The sequence below is a fragment of the Cinclus cinclus genome, chromosome 9, assembly GCF_963662255.1.
Source record: "Cinclus cinclus chromosome 9, bCinCin1.1, whole genome shotgun sequence".
NCBI classification, from domain to species: domain Eukaryota; kingdom Metazoa; phylum Chordata; class Aves; order Passeriformes; family Cinclidae; genus Cinclus; species Cinclus cinclus.
The window spans coordinates 7983451-8000892 of NC_085054.1; the positions used below are offsets into that span (position 1 = coordinate 7983451).

At 44.9% G+C, this 17442-nt stretch overlaps 1 protein-coding gene across 1 annotated transcript; it reads left to right on the forward strand.

Annotated features, from left to right (window-relative positions):
• Positions 1–7509: 7509 nt before the first annotated feature.
• On the forward strand, positions 7510–16539 carry CHRNA1 (cholinergic receptor nicotinic alpha 1 subunit). The gene is given in 10 exon segments (XM_062498036.1): positions 7510–7656; positions 7659–7746; positions 9495–9640; positions 9803–9847; positions 10282–10391; positions 10620–10815; positions 11405–11642; positions 12724–12947; positions 14242–14481; positions 16408–16539. Coding segments are annotated over 10 exon segments (1566 nt in total).
• The last annotated feature ends 903 nt before the right edge of the window (positions 16540–17442 follow it).

A 17442-nucleotide genomic window follows, 5' to 3' on the forward strand; every position in this document is an offset into this window, starting at 1 on the left:
GAGCCTTTGGTTCATGTATTACCTGAGGCAATTTGGCATTATTTTGAAATATATATTTGGCAGCCAACCAGGATTTATTTTCAAGCACTATGTTACCTTTAACTTTTCTTTCTTGCTACCAAGCCTAGAGATTGAATGCTAAGCTTTTTCTCTTGGCCTCTTCTTTTTGTCTCATTGCTAACTCTATCAGTAATGCAAATAACATTGTAAAAACTATTAAAATTACTCATTTTGTAGATTAATATTCATAAGGTAGTGTATCCTATAAAGCTTGCTTGAAGGATCACTCACTAAACTCAAAAGAAATTAACACAGCAGTGTGCTGTTGCTCACTGCTCAAATCCAGCACCTACTCTCTTCTCAAAAAAGGGAAGGGGAGAGATTCCTCTAATTTGTTATCTGTTCTTTTATCCCCTTTCACGTTTTCCAGCATCACGATGCTGGACATATGTTGTTTACACCATGCAACAACTCTCCTATGACATCTTCCACTGAATTACTGGAATTCAGGTACACTGAGATTGCTGCAGGGTGAGTCACACACCACCAGACTGGTGCAGGACAAGATACCTCACAAAAAGGGTGGTTTAAGGTTCAGCTGAATACTTTTATTTAAAATAGGCAGAGGCCAATAACGAAATACATGTGGAGGAGGTGGAACATCCATTGCAAGCTGCTGCAGGGTCTGTTGCATTGATATTTGCAAATCCCTTCCTCATGGAAAACTGTGAACTTCTCCTGGAAGTACTTCTTCAGGCCATTTGGAGAAAACGTGTAATTTCCAAATGTGTTACAATACAGTGGATACATTGGGTTCAAATTTTGTTCCAAAAAATCCCAAACCCCGGCAGTCCATGTCCAGCAATGCAAATGCCCACTCTTCTCAATCACTTCAAATACAGTGCAATGCTGGGTGTCCACAGCTCCTTCATGCCCCCTCATTGGAGGAAGAGTTGTGGTCTGCCCACTGCTTTCTTTTAAGTTCTCTCTCTGTAGCCTAAATCAAGAAGGGTTGGTCTGAAGCTGCAGCAAAAAAGTGACTTGGTGAGGATATTGGCGGTAGAGGAAGCTAAAGGAGGAGTTAGAGGTACTGCCATGGAAAGGGGCACTGGCTTGTTCAGTGTCCATCCTAGGTTTGGAAATGTCCCCCAGCATTAGGAGGAATCTGACATTCTCTTTCTCTTGCACTGCTGGGAGGAAAACCCCCACTGACATTCCCTTTTTGACCAGCAGTGCTGATGTCAGGTTTAGCCTCACTCACACCTAAGCTATTGCCAGTTTGCTAACAGTGTTAGTTAAGGATGAGGCTCTTGCTGCTGTCATAACGTTTGGAGAGCCAGCAGTCAGCATAGCTGCCTTCCCAGCACTCATCCCAGTACATCACCTGTGACCTGCAAGTGGAGGGGATGCTTGCAGAAGAGAAAAAAAGGAAGATAAAAAGTTTTCAGAACTGGTTACATAAAGTAGCCAGGAAATGTGACCAAGGAAATTGGTCACAAGGAATATTCCTTTTAGTGAAGGCAGTATGGTTGGGCTGGATGTTTCATGGAGTGACGTGTATCATCTGGACACTGCTAAGCTGCTCACACCACAAAGCCACTTGCTGTGCTGTGCTTCAGCGCTGAAGCCTTTTATGTGTGAGCAAAGGCTGTGTGCAAACTCCAGGGCTGTGTGACAAGTCAGTGTAGTGTAGCCTTTGTCTGCTATGAGGATAAACTTCACAATCAGGTTAATCCATAAACTAGACTTTGTTAAGAATCATTAAACTGGAGCTCTTTGTTTCAGTGCCAGTTTCTCTTATGGGGCTGCTCTTCTGGCTCCTGCACACCTTGGATTACACTCACATTGCTCCCCTTGCTGTGGAGCGTGTTTACCAAGATATTCCCCCAACTGCCTTGAGTATGGTGTTTTTAACTCCTGTCAAATCCCAAATATTGGTTTAGCAGGGAAATCTGGAGTTTGTCTTCATGTGAAATGCTGAGTAGAAGTCTCTGGGGCTGTCACAGGAGTGGGAGCCACCCCTGGCTCCTGCCTGGTGTGCAATATCCCACCCATTTGTGCCTCGCCATTGCCAGCCCCCACCCTCCTGTAGGGACCCAGTTATCACTCTGAAGGTGTTTCTGGAGTCTAGGGTATGTTTTTTTGTTTTCTGTTTTATCAGTTGTAAACACAAGCTTGTAAGTTCCCTGTTGTCTAACACAGCCAAGATCTTGCAGGCTGCCAAGGAGGCAAAATAAATTTTGTGTTATAGGTGAGAGCTGTACACTAGGAGCCACAGAAGTCAGTGTTTTCCACTAATTACCAAGAAAATTCTGTGTGTGTTGGCAAAGATCCCAACATAAGCAATAAAAGTGGGTATTTGGTATGAGGTCAGTCCTGGGTAAAGTCCAGATCAACAATTCCAAGTGTGTCACGTGCGGCGGTAGAAGTCTGTCCCTGGGAGCATGGCTAGAGGGTGGCATTTCCTGCTTTTAAAACACTCTGAAAGCTCAGATAGCACAGTGAGGTAGATGTTGACTTTTAAAAGGCAAGCACTGCAGCCCCAGGTGCGAGGGATGTTTTGCAGAGATCTGTGGTGAGGGTTTCCTAGGGTCAGAGAGGGCTTGTGGAGGGAAAGCACCATGTGGGAAAGGGGGAGGCCTTTGCCACTCAGCCTACTGGCAGAATTAAAAATAAAACAAACTTGTTTCTACGTGTTTATCCAGATCATACCAGCAATGAGAGAACCTGCACCCCAAAGGCAGGCACCCCAATGCTCTCACAAGGTCACAGAAGTGTTGTCAGAGTCACTAAAGTTGATCCCAGTTGCACTCACTGCAGGTGTGATGTGGGATGGTTAACAAGTCTGCCTTTCACCATGGCACAGGAGACCCTTGGGAAGCAGGTGACATCCAGATGGATGTTTGTGCCCTCATCCTGTAGCTGGACTTATATGGGGAATGTGCTGTGCGGTGCCCCATGCTTCAGGATTTATTTTGTATTTGGGAGTGATGCCATTGCAAAAGGGTTGTTGTGAATTATATCTTTGTGGGCAGCAATCAGAGAAGGGCCTGTGTCAGTCAATCTGTGCAGCAGCTTAAACATTAAAACATACTTCCTACATTTCTAGCTCTTCTTTCCACTGGCTGTTTAGTGGAGCACCCCTCAAAATGCCTTCAGGAAAACTCTGAACTATGGAACAGTGGCCAAAATATGTCAGAGCTCATGGGAGCTGAACAAGCAGCTTTTATGTGAAGCTAAACCTGAACAGCTTACTCTGCAGTTACTCCAGTGGAAAATCATCTGCCTTTAGAAAGAGACAGATGTATTTAAACAGGTAAATGTGAGCATCCAGAGTAATACTTCGGGCTAAAGGCTCCTGTGGTCCCACTCATGAAAGCCACTGTATGGAATGGGGTAGGGGTATGAGACATGTATTTTCAGAAGTCAGGTAATTCTGAGCTCCACTTTCTGCACTGGTAGTAATTCAACTATATACTTACAAATAGCATCTGAATATGCACTTAAAATATAATGATGTCACCTCCAGAGGCAGACACTCCTAGGAGATCACTTGGGTGCCTAACTCCCATTTAAACTTTGCTTTGGATGTCTCCACTGTCAGGATGCAGCAGAACTGGTTCTCTGCCCAGTTTTACTATCAGCTGCCAGAATTTTTTGTTTTGTGAAGTTTGGTTTTTCTGGTTTTCTTTTTTTCTGCAGCTGCAGAGAGAAAGCTCATGGCTGGTGATTACAGACAAAGTTCAGAACAGGTAGCAGCAGTGGTCTGTGCCAAATGAGTGCATTTTCCAGCTTGTGCTGCTGGGGAAGGGCAGAGCCCTTAGTAAATACAGGTGTCATCTAGTTGCATCTGAGAATTAATGAGATTTTCCTGACCACAGAAGTAGAGTCGCTCAGGAGTCCTGCCATGCAGGAAAGCTGCATATTCCTGAGGGGATGGACCAGCAAAGCTGCTCCAGCAGAGCTGTGCCCAGCACTCTGGCATGGCTCACACAAGCTGCTGTGCTGACAGAGCAGCCCACAGGAGCAGGGCAAAGCAAACCTCACAGCTAATGGACTTGTCCTCTTTTGTTTCCTGCTTGGCTCTCCAGCACGACTCACCTTGGCCCCAGAGATAAGCCTGGGATGGGAGCAACCATGTCAGGGATGTCAGCTGGAGTTAAATTTGCCACTGCTCTGTTCAGTAACTTTGTTCAGCTCCGGGGCTGGCTTCCTGTCGTGTCCATAACAAAGGCAGTGTGACACTGCAGCCTGCTTACTGATTCCTTGGACATTTTGTGGTTGCTCAGCTTGTGCCTGTCACCTCTCCTGATTCTGTTTTCAGTTATTCCTGTCTTCATTCTTGCTGCTTTGGGCACTGCCTTGCCCAGAGTGGGTAAATAAGACTCTGTTGACAGTGTCCTTTGTCTGAGAAGTGTGACCATGAGGGCCAGTGCCAGTTTAAAGGTGGGCAGTGTCTCTTCTCACCTGCACTAGATTAACACTTGTGCTACTGATCTAATGGTGTGTTTTGTTATTATGTTTTTTCTGTTTGACTGGGTACCTTTTCCTTGTTCTTCTTTCTTTCCAGACTCAAGTTTTTCTTTTCTTTCCAGAAGCATCCTTCAGATTAGGTAACTGTGCATCATGTCTCCGCCATAACATGAAATCTCTGTAATTGCAGAGGTTAAGATCATCACTTTTGAGCAAGTTTTTGGTATTTTCAATTCCTTTGGGCGATGTAATAGTAAACAAAGAAAATACGTGCTGAAACCAAATTTGCTACAAGCACCCGTGGGGATAAAGCATATTTACAGGTTAGTGGAGGTATGTCTGAGTGTGGAAGAATGCAGCTTTGGATTTCCTGATTTGAGGAATTTTACCTTGTCTATCAGTATGTTCTGACACGTATATTGATGCTTAGCATGTTCTTGCAGGCACTGGAATAAACCAGGTAAGTACAGTCCTTCAGCATCTCAAGACTGTCATTAGCTCCTTTAATGAAATTATTCTGGGAAACATTTGCTCCCCGTTTTCACCTGCCAGGGGCAGTTTGCTGTGTGCAGGCTCATCCCCTCATCCAGCTGTTGCCATCTGGTGGCCACGGAGCCGAGCGGCCGGGCTTCCAGCAGGGAATGTGTGCCACGACTGTAACCAGGGCGGTCTGGGAACAAACACATGGTAAACTCACAGATACTTGTCTAGCCGTCTGCCTAATTCAGTGCTGCCATAATCTACTGTCGCCAACAATGCCATTTTCCTGGAACAAAAATGCATTTTTAAAAGTATATACTGCATTTGAAAACTAAAGCTAAAACGGCTGGACAGTGCTAGTATTTTTAAGCTTTTGTTCCTTTAATATCCCTGATGTACTATCTGACCTTTGTTCTTTTTATTAGTTTTGCTCCTGCTTCTCACCACCTCCACCCTCCCACAGGTCCTGTCATCCCTGGGTCTGTTGGAGCCTCTGGCACCTGCTCTCTTCCACTGGGCATTGCCTCTCTGCACGCAATTCTGTGACCAAAATTTCAGTGAAAATCTTGTATTCCTCACTCTGTCAGAAGCATTAGGCATTCTGCTCACCTTCCCCGTGTCTGTGCAGTGTCACTCTGCCAAAGAGCCTTACCTGCAGGAGTATTTGTTCACAGCCCACTTCCTCCCTTGCAGTGCTCCTTCCTTGGACATGGATGGAAGGAGCAATGCCCGAGTTCAGCAAGCAGTGAGTTTGCTGCTTTCCCATCGATCTGAGTGAGGCTGGTCTGCCATTAGCAAGGTAGGTAGTGGGTTTGTCTGAGGGATGGGGAGGGGGCTCATAACAACAAGCCAGAAAGGTTGGAGTCAAGATAGATGTAAAAAGGGGTTTTTGTTTAGGAACAAAATATTAGTCAAAAAAGTCTCTGAATACTCTGAAAAAAGAAAAAAAAAAAAAAAAAAGAGAAATAGGCTTATTTCCAAATCCAGCCTAGCAATGGATCAAATTCAGGCATTCAGTGTAGCTCAGCCCCTTCCCTTGCTTTTTCACTTCTGTCATGATGGGTCACATTCCCTGATTTAACAACAAGCAGCATTCACTTCTCTGTCCATATTTAACTGCAGTAGCTCAGGTTGCCTTGGGTTTTTTGCTAGGTAAAAGGCTTTGTGCCTCTGCCAGGGAACATTTCTTGCAGCCAGGCTGTTTCTCCCCAAAGGCCTTCTCCAAATACCTGTTCCTTCCTCCTCCAACACGAGCCCTGACTTCCAGCCAGGGAGGGGAGGCTGGCTCCCAGGCTGGGGGGCTTGGCTCAGCTGCAGAGGAATAACCCCTTGCTGGGGCTGCAGACTTTCTGGGGCCCCCACAGTCTGCACCCTGCTGGCCCCAAGAGCCAAACCTTGTCAGGAGGGACAGACACTTCTGTGACCCCAGAGCTGTCACCTGCCGGAGTGTGGTAACGCTGTCCTCTGTCCGGCTAGGAGCAAACCTGGCAGCCCTGCTGGGGTGGGCAGGAATGCTCAGACACCCCGGGAGGATCCAGAGGGTCATGGTCAGCATTCCCACAATGTCTCCATGCAATTGTATCTCCATGGCAGCTGCCCGGGCTGGGATAAAGGCTGGAAGCAGTCAGACGAGGGTTTGAAATAAGATCGCTGCAACAATGGGAGCTGCTGGCCACAAATAGTCCAGGAACAACGCCAGAGCTATGTAGGATGGGGAGTTTTTACTGGAGGATAAGCATAAATGCAGAGGCTGGATGCTTGGTGGAGGGAGGGGGGTGAGGGAGAGTAATTAAAAAAAATAATTAAAATAATAATAAAGGCATCCAGCATGAAACACCAAGCCAGCTGGCAGACAGCACAAAGGCTATCCAGCAGAAATAGAAAATACATCTGGCGTCACCCAAAGGCAAAGCTAAGCAAGGTTTTTGTGGGGAGTGTTTTCTGGAAAAGGGAATTTGGAACACTGTGTAAGAATAGCTGAGGCAGGTCACTCAGTACCGTTTCCTATCTCCACATGGCAGCTGCCTGAGAAAAATGCAACACCATTAACATTAGGCAGTATATCCCCAGGACACCACCCCAGAGTCCTGAGACTTGTGACCATGGGACTTCTGTGACACACTTCTTAGGGGAAGAGTGTGTGTGTACATTCAGTTGTATGAAATTATTTAGCAGACTGTTTTTTCTGAACACAGATAAACCTCTGCACATAGACACTCCTGTGGCAGCAAACTTCATTGCAGAACATGCTCTGTGAAGAAGTGTCTTGGTTAAGCCTGACAACTCTATGTTTACCTCAATGCCCTCTACTTTTGTGCATAGAGACAGCAAGTGAATCCAGTAATAAGTGACTGTGCTCTGTTTTGTCTCAGAGAAACAAAATCTTAAGTCTGGCAAGTTCCTCTGCTCACAGAAATGTTTCTGTGATCTCACCAAGATATTCTGTTACTTACAGATAATTCTTTCTTAGTTTGTGTGTGTACTTGTTTAGTAAATCACAGATCACATTGATACTTAGAAAAAAAATGACCTTCTGTAAACTGCAGAAGATATTTGATGGGTGAAACACGCTGTGCTCCCATTTCCAGCCCGGTGGTGCAGTGGCCCTCAGCTGTCATTCCCAGAACAGGTGCTGTAAATCAATACCCCGTGGGTATATTTTGGCAGCACCCTGGTGAGGTAGCACAGCCCCCTCTGAAGAGACCTCAGAGGTGCTTTGTGCGTGCCTCCATCTGTGCGACTGCAGCAGGAGCATGATGAAGATCCACTGCGTACTCCTCTTCATCTCCACAGGTAAAGGTGTTCCAGCCATTGCCTTGAAGGGGGGTTTCTCCTTCCAGAGCCTGTGGGACCAGGGCTTTGCATATACAGCATGAGCATGCATGTGTTCCAAGAGCAGCCCGTCCTACCGGTGAGGTTTTATGAACACACCCAAGCATTTAAAGGAAAAAGCTTTGGAGTGCACTAGTAGCAGCTCAGATATTTGTAATTTTTGGCAACAGACATTTTGAACTGAGAATGTGGGTTTTTTGTTTGTTTTTTTTTTCTCTCTGCAATCTCTTTTTCATGCTTCCGTTAGCCCTAGTGCTACATGTATTTCAAAATACGTGAAAGGATCTAGTAAGCATGGCATGGAATGTGAACAACCATTAGAAGAAGTTTCATTAAGTTGTGGGGTGACCGACAAGGAGGTAGAATTGATTGGCAGCTGCCTGTGTTGTACTGAGATAATTCTTTGTAAACTGTCCCTTAAAAGAACAAATATTTTGTGATCCTAAAAGCTCTTCAGAAAATTCAAGCAGCATACTTAATTCCCAAGCCACACCAGAAGGAAGCAAATGTGAAAGGATATAGAGCTTCAGTTAGATGTGATGCTGTAATCATAACTTAAAAATTGAAAGATGTCTCCTGCCTACCTTGCTTCAGCCTCCTGGCAGGGGAAGCAAACAGTGCCTGTCGGCAACAAATAGCTTTTCTCATTGGCATCCAAATATTTTAATACAATCTCATGGCAGGACAAGGCCAAGGCAGAATCCTTGGCAATCTCAGCTATATAAAAGGTGTTGATGAAAAGTCAGTTAGGAAACCAGCAGAAATCCTAGCTTAGGTTGGAAACAGCAGCAAAATTCTTGTTGACTTCTGCAGCCCAGGAGTCAACAGAGAGGGGGAGACAAGGGTGCAATCTGCCAAAAATGCTTGCAGTGAGGCTCAGCTGTTCTGCTCCCTCTCACTGCCTTTAAGAGGGGAGATGTACAAAAACATCCCCAAGCATCCCTTCTGTTTGCTTTCCTCCCCTGTAACAGTGAACCAGCTACAGTCTGAGGACAGCGTGTGCCTGCTTCTTCTGCCACAGGCTCTCTGGAAACAGGGCCCATCTGTTTTCCAGTGCCCGTGCTTTTTGGAAGTGCAGTGATCTTCACAGGCACTGCGAAGCCTCCACTGGAGCAGGGGTGCTCCCTGCCATTTTCACTGGTGAAATCTTTCTTTCAAGGCTCTTTGGCACAGCACGGCCAAGTGATGCAGGGTAGCCTGTGGGCAGAGATGTCCGTGGACCTACCCCACACAGGGAGTGGTTTCCTCCTCCTACCACCTGCACAACCTGAGCAACTCCCGTTGCAGAGAGCAGCTCCTGTTCCACTTAGATGGTGGATGCAGGGAGCCTGGGTGGTGATGCATTCTCAATGACTGGCGTGCTTGGCCCTCTCCTTTCATGTCACAGGAAGGTCTGTGGAATTGAAGGTGGAAAAGGGGACATCAGAAATCCCTACGACTGGATATTTTTTGTGTTTAAGTGCCCGTGAGTACTGCAGGTTAGCACAGTTTCAGGCTGGAAAACTCCTAATGTTCAGTCTGATATTGACAATGCTGTCTATTTGGATTTGCTCATCTCCTGGTTGGAGGCCATTGTCACAGGGAGGACTCGGTGTTATCCTCCCACCAGCAGCTCACCTGGCATCATCTCCTCCATGCCAGCCTCAGACTGATGGTGCTGTGGCTGTTCCCTGCCCCTCCTGACTGGTGCCACCCCTGCTGTTCTGCAGCTGGGCTGGCCCTGTGCTACGAGGACGAGACTCGCCTGGTGGAGGATTTGTTCAGTAACTACAACAAGGTGGTGCGGCCCGTGGAGGATCACCGGGATGCTGTCGTGGTCACCGTGGGGCTGCAGCTCATCCAGCTCATCAGCGTGGTACGGTACCAACACGGCAAATGCTGAGCTGCTGGCTCATGTGATAGTGCTAGCCAAATGGTGCTGTTTTGCTTAGGATATAATTTTTATCCTTTAATCCTGATGCTTGCTGATACTGCCTTCTTTTTGGTTTTTTTTCTTTCTTTTTTTTTTTTTTTTAAGGATGAAGTAAATCAGATTGTGACAACCAATGTACGCCTGAAACAGGTAACTCTAAATATTCTTAACCATTTCATCTAATTCAAATAAACACACTGGACACAGCCAGGAATTAACTACACTATCAAGCTTTCATGGACAGACAGGTCAGATAGCAGAGCATTTCTTCTTACTCAGATCTTAAGAATAAAGTGCTCTAGACACTAAGAGTCTTAAGAAAAGCATTTGGTGTTGTATTTCAAACAGTTGGCTCCTAATATGTTTATCTTTGTATTATTTTCTTTTGGGGTTTTGGGGTTTTTTTGATAAACTTCTTAAACCAAAATTTAAGTTAATGTAAATAATGAGCTGGGGGCCCCACTCCCATATAGTTATGCTTACCTGCATGTCCCAAAGCAAGGGAGGAACTGTTTCTGGGAAGTACTCAAACTAAACCCCAGTGCTGGGAGAGGCTCTTAGGGGCTGAAATCTTCCCTCTGTAGCAATGGACAGACGTCAACCTCAGATGGAATCCAGAAGACTACGGTGGAGTAAAAAAAATCCGCATCCCCTCAGATGATATCTGGCGGCCAGACCTTGTTCTTTACAACAAGTAAGGGGTGCCAGCTGCCGAGGGAGGGAGGAGGAGCTCTGCCTTGTGGCACCACTCTGGTGGGACAGTTTTCCCATGACGTCTGCTCCGTGGGGTACAATTCCTCAGAGGAAGCTTCTCCAGGAGCAGGCACTGGGGAGTCATTTGGCCCCCAGCCAGAGAAATCCTTTTGTGACTGTGTTGATTATACTGCCCATATTGCTTTTAATGCCCTTGTTCCTTCTGCAGTGCAGATGGTGATTTTGCCATTGTAAAATACACCAAAGTCCTTCTGGAGCACACAGGTCGGATCACCTGGACACCACCAGCTATTTTTAAGAGTTACTGTGAAATTATAGTCACGCACTTCCCATTTGACCAGCAGAACTGCAGTATGAAGTTGGGAACTTGGACATACGATGGTACAATGGTTGTTATTAACCCGGTAAGGAAGGAGTTTGTAACTGGGAAAAGCAGCAAAGACCTGTACGTGTTTTTAGAGAAATCTCAGCTTTAGAATGGAATATGACCTAGTTTTGATTGGAAAACAAAGCCTAGATGTAAACAGAAAATTCTCATTTGTAGATCTAGCAGAAGATTTCCTGTTTTGGCTCCTAAACTCTCCTTACATATTATCCCTGCACCCTAACAGTCTCCTGTCTGTCCTCTGGCAGCTTTGCACCACTTTTTATGGTGCTGCCTGTTCTGCTTCTGTTTGTTTTCTTGGGTTTGGGGATTTTTTGAGGGGCTACATTTTCTGCGCTTATGACTTTCTATTGCCCTGTCCCCTCAGGTATGTCTCCTTTTCAGTCTACTATCCCTGACTGATTTTTGTAAAATATTTAGTTGAATGTTGTGTAGAGGCTGATATTCTAAGGCAAAATAACATAGATGAGAGCTGTTTACTCACAAAAAAAAAAAAAAAAAAAAGTGGATGAGTTATTTGGAATCCTTTTCCTGAGCCAAACCTGCCATGTTTTGAATTGGTTAAGAATACCTGGTATTAAGAATCTGTTTGGATGTTTTGCTGCCAGGAAAGTGATCGTCCAGATCTGAGTAACTTCATGGAGAGTGGGGAGTGGGTGATGAAGGATTACCGTGGCTGGAAGCACTGGGTGTACTACGCTTGCTGCCCTGACACCCCTTACCTGGACATCACCTACCACTTCCTCATGCAGCGCCTGCCTCTCTACTTCATTGTGAACGTCATCATCCCCTGCCTGCTCTTCTCCTTTCTAACAGGGTTAGTTTTCTACCTACCCACAGATTCAGGTATGTAAATTTATTCATTCTACTTCCATAGAAATTGCTCTTCTAAGAAGTTCCTGAGAAATTCACAGTATTTGAAATCATCAGCCAACTTGAAGGCCAGTGCATACTAAAACTGGACATTTCCACTGAAAGTAATGGCTTTAAATAATCTGCAAAGAAAAGTGCTGAAAACGGAAACTGTTGATATAAATAAACTGGGGTGCTTTCCTACAGAAATTGCTGAATATCCAATTTACTTCTGCAAACTCAAGATTTAACTGGGTGATTTTTACATTTTGCCATAGTAGTCAGTGTGTTGCAGTGTGTCCTGCAGTAAATGAGTACACAAGGGTAAGAGAGGCCCTTCTGCATCATGTCAGAGCAGAGCACTCGTTACCTGCTCACACACACATCACCTCATGTGACACAGAGTAATCCTGACCTGTTCTGGCCTCCTTTGTCTCTGCTGAGCCACTCATGCTCCCTACAACCATTTCCTCTGCTTCATTTTTTTTGCCTTTTGTCAGCTTTTCATACTACTTAATTTTAGTGTAAGTCCCTTCATAAGAAATATTTGATGCATTTTTGGGTGGAAAACTTTCTACGAAGTTGAACTGGATAAAAAAAATGTGTGAATAATGTTTTACAATTAATTTTAAATGACACCCTCCATAGCAAGGAGATCTCAAGTAGCAACTGGCCTGATGTCAGATGTGATTTTTAGTCTGCTCTCTCAACCCAGAGACAGAGAGTAAAGAAAGCAAACCCTAAGGAGGTTGTGGAGCCCTAATCAGGTGCATATGCTGCATTGTTCAAAGTGCAGAGCCCACGACATGCTCCTAGCAAGTAAAAATATCCACCACTCACACCTCAGCCCGGTCATTCCTGGTAATCCCCATCGTAGTGCTGGAGCTGATGCTGTTAGGCTCTCAGGTTTGCCCAGCCTACTTACTGCTTTGGATGCTGGCAGAGATGATAGCACTGCAAATGCACACAGGTGTTTTTGTGAACAGCTCTCACCCACGTCCTGCTTCTCAAATAAATGCTCTCTGCACTGAACGATAGAAGCAGCAATGATTTTTGGGGGGCTTTTTTATGACAGGTGAGAAAATGACTCTCAGCATCTCTGTCCTGCTGTCTTTGACTGTGTTCCTGCTGGTCATCGTGGAGCTGATTCCCTCCACGTCCAGCGCAGTGCCTCTGATTGGCAAGTACATGCTGTTTACCATGGTGTTTGTCATCGCTTCGATCATCATCACCGTCATCGTCATCAACACCCACCACCGCTCCCCGAGCACCCACACCATGCCCCACTGGGTCAGAAAGGTGAGCTCTGTGCCTTGGCACGCTTGCCGGTTTCTGCTGAATGCTCCTTATTTTATTGGCAGGTTTTCTCATAAAAGTCAAAAAAGGATTGGGGAAGTAAATGCATCATGTTAAAGGTCTCTAGGCACAAGAGCCAGTGTTTAGTACTTAGCTGTGCATAAAATCAGCAAGATTGCTAAAGAGCTCCTTTAAGTAACAAAATTGTCCACTGGAGTAGAGTCTTGCAGGGAACAGATGACACAAAACATGGGCAGCTAAAAGTAGGGAAGGGGGAAAAGAAAATGTCCATCTGGACTTGAATTACATATCCTGCTCTAATTCTCCATCTGACTGTAAGGCACTGCTGCCACCAGCCTGCACGAGTGCAGAGCACACAGGCTACTGGGAATACCTGAGTTCAGCATCCCATTTTGCAAAAGATGGTTTAGCAAAAGCTAAAACATCTTCTCTCTACTTTTCCAGTGTACAGTTTCTCTGTAGCCCTTGGGAGATCCTTGTACAGGAGTCTAAATGGTAATCATAAGACGCAGAAAAAATTGGTTGTCTGTCATTAAAAGTTCTTTGCTAGGGAGACAGTATCAAAAATCATCTGATTTATTCAGTAATCCTTCCTGTTTTGAAGCCTGCCTGGGTTCGTACTAAACCATGACATGAAAGGAGGTTTTTTCTGTGTATTTCTAATCATACTTTTAAGGTTACAGCTTATACTGGATTCCCTCTGCAGTACAAACATCCCCTGCAGAAGGTAAATTTCAACAGGAAACGCTGCATGTGCTTAACATTGCTCTGGCAGCAAGTCTCTGTCGCTCCAAAGGAATTTACTGTAAACCTTATATGCCTGTATAGCAAACTTTCATAATAGTGAAATCAAACCCAAGTAGCCAAAAGAGTTTCTTTGTAGTCCATTCTTCAAATCAGATTTGTAGGCAATCTGTTTCAAGTTAGATGAGATGGCTGGAGCTCTATCAGCTCATGATAGCGGAGGATCGCTTCCCACTTCATGAGTGTATGGGTGTATGGCAGGGGAAATGGCTTTCACCAAACGTGCTGGGGAAATGGCTTTCACCAAACGTGCTCCAGGCCTGCAGGTGACTTCCTCTGCCCAGGACAGAGGCTGACAAAAGCCCCAGTGTAGCTGAGGCACGGGCTGTGACGTAGCTGGAGAGGGGATCTGTAGCAGACCCAACACGGGAAGCGATCTGGGAGGGGAGAGCCCTGTCTTTGTTCAGCACACAGCTGCAGCTGTAACACAGCCCCACAGAGCAGCAACTGTCATCTTCTCCTTTGTTTTCAGATCTTTATTGACACGATCCCAAACGTCATGTTTTTCTCTACAATGAAACGACCATCAAGAGACAAACAAGACAAAAATATTTTTGCAGAAGATATTGATATTTCTGACATTTCTGGGAAGTCAGGTTCTATGCCTGTCAACTTCTACTCGCCGCTTACCAAAAACCCAGATGTGAAAAATGCTATAGAGGGAATCAAATACATTGCAGAAACAATGAAATCAGACCAAGAAGCCAGTAATGTAAGGCATTTTTTTTGTGCATGATTCATTTCTAGCTTTCAAGTTGCTACATCTTACTTTTTTGGCAAAATATCCCCGCCTTACAAAAACACTCCAAGCCCTGGTTTGGCTCTAGCAGTGGACAGTCTTCTCCCTTTAATGGAGTCAACAAGAAGTAACAAACAATTGTCGCAGATGTTAATTGAATAGTGGCTTCCCAAAATAATAGAAAAGGGAAAAGTGTCAGTGCTAAGGTTTTCTTATGTGATACACGAAGCAATAGAGATAAAGTGTCTGTGAGTAGGAAACCAGTTTCAAGAACTGTAAGCAAGTTCCAAAACACATATCTTCTGTCTCCCACTTGGGCATCTTGCCCCTGTGGTAAGATCCCACTGTTTTTGAAAACCCAGGAAGCAAGCCAAATTCCAAAAGACTAGTAGTGTTATCTGAGCAGTGTTAAATATAACTTACAAATTATATTTCCAATTTTGATAAAGTTTTGCTTTATTCCTGAATACTACAAGTAGTCCCTCCAAATGAAGTACGTCATGAGCTACTCTGATTACTGACTTTTTCCACATTGCATGCCAAAGGAAGGGTAAAAGCATACAGAGTCACACATGGCAGTGTTCCCTAGGAAAACCTAGCTCTGCCTTCTTCTAGCACATCCAGTACAATTAACCCCTATTTTATTTTGGCTTTCACAGCTCACACAGCTTTTGCAGGGGTAATCCAGTCCTGGTATTTCACCTTCCTTAGTGATAATAGACCTCTACTGGTGAGCTGCAGGCTAGTCTGAAGATAGGGGGCTTCTCTGAGAAAATAATTTGACCCACGCTCTTGAAAAGGAGGTGCTTGCTTCCCACAGACAGGATTTACACCACGGTGTTTGTTCCTGTGACCAAATGCCTGGAGCATGTGAAATGGTTCTGGCTGTAGTCTCATATTCCCCGTGACTCTTTTGCCTCTCTGCAGACAAATTGTTGTCTTCAGCAGGGCTGGCATGGCTTCAACATCTCTAGGCTTCACTTCCTTCTTGGCTTACAAGGAGGGTCTTCAGGTTACCAGCAAAATGCTCCATTCGGAAGTGGAGCCCAGCTGTTTGTGTCATTGGGGCACTATTGATGCATCACTTCCAGGTGGTTTCAAAAGTCGAGTTCCCTGAATAAACAGAAAGTTGTGGCTTCTGAAGGCTGGCATTTCAGTGCATTCACTTCTGAACCACCTGAAAACAGTAGTCAGTGTCCTCCAGATAAATTACAGCAGCCTCCTCTGCTTGTGTGAGAACCAAGGCACAAGCAGAAGGTGCTTTAGGTCAGCACATGTCACTCCTTAAGGTGGAGTTACAGGGTGGAAATCATGAGTACTGCTGTACTTGGTGCCTTGCACTCTGCATGCTCTTACTGTGCTGGGTTCCCACCAAAAGCATCCAGTGAAAAGGTACAGAGCAAGTGGTACATGGTGTCCCACAACTGGAAAGAAAAGACTAATGGAGCTATCAAGAAGGTTTTACAAGACGTTAGAGTATATGAAAAGCAGGGATTTGGGTTAAATTAATAGGAATTGCCTAGATATCTCAAGAGAACAAAAAAGCAAAGGGAAAACAAAAGTCTGTTGGGTCAAACTAAGCATTTTGCTTTCAAAATTTTAAACTCTTTCAGAAGCAGCAATTGGCCAAACAATTAAGCTTTTCAACATTTTTCTAAATGAAATTGTTCAGCAAGTTGCCAGGGATTCTGGTTAGTTTAGCATTAAAACTTGTATTTCTAGGTTGCTTCAGCTTTCTTAACCACTGACCTGCTTTTGAGAAGAAAATGAGCATTTTTGCACAGCAATAATGGCGCTTATCAAAGAGCCTTTCCCCTTGTTCAAGACAGTAAATTACAAGAATGTTGTAACAAACAGGGCTCTTCAGAGATTTTACCATGTCCTTTGTTTCTTTCCCAGGCTGCAGAAGAATGGAAGTTTGTTGCAATGGTGCTCGATCATCTCCTCCTTGGCATATTTATGCTAGTTTGTTTTATAGGAACATTAGCTGTATTTGCTGGTCGCCTTATTGAATTAAATCAGCAAGGATGAACGTCAGCTGGAAACTATTTGCTACCCTGAACATCTGAAAGCATCATGAGCATCAAAATCTGGCCAGCCTCTGAAAGGTTCACTGGCAGGAATCAGTGACTGCTGGGAAGGAGCAGGGATAATAAAATATACTTAGTACTTCTGAGCTGCTACTCAGTAGCATTTAATTGCCAAAAAGAAATACTTGCATTACTGGTAAACTTGAATGGCTGTTAGCCAGGTTTTGATCAATTTTACCCTTTATTAAAAATGGTAATGTATTATTAAGACTGTCTGACTTTATAAGCAACAGATACTATTCCAGTGAAGTCAATAGCAGTGTAATAAGCTTTAGCTGAGCTGTAAATTTGTATCCAACTTTAACATTGAAGCTGGTTTTAATATTTGCTTGGTGACTTTTGTATTAGCAGGGTCACTCCTCCGATAACACTAGATCTAACCATCAGAAATATCTCAAGCTTCATGCTTAAGTACTTGATTTTTTCATGCACGAATCTGAACTGAGTGACTCTACCCACAGAAGCTCTTGCTGCAGCAAAGAGGAGAGACTTACTTGTTTCTTTACTGTGGGAAGGTTCAACCCATTCCTAAGATAATCTCCGTATTTCAGCCTATTCTGGTCTTGGAAGGTTGGTTTCCACTCTGCCTTTGGAATGATGACTACTGTGGGGGCACCTTCAAACTTGGGGGTGTTTATTTAAACACAGTTCTCTCCGTTTGCTGAAAACTGTCCCCTGCGCTGCTGAAATAGACGTGAGCATTAGTCAGCCCCACGGCTCATGGCCAGGGAGGGAGGGAGGGAGCCCAGCCGTGTCACCCACCGTGCGTGGCACGGGGACAGCCCCGGCGCCGCTCAAAAGTTGGGCAGCAGCTCTCTCTGGTGGCTAAAGCAAAGCAGCGCTG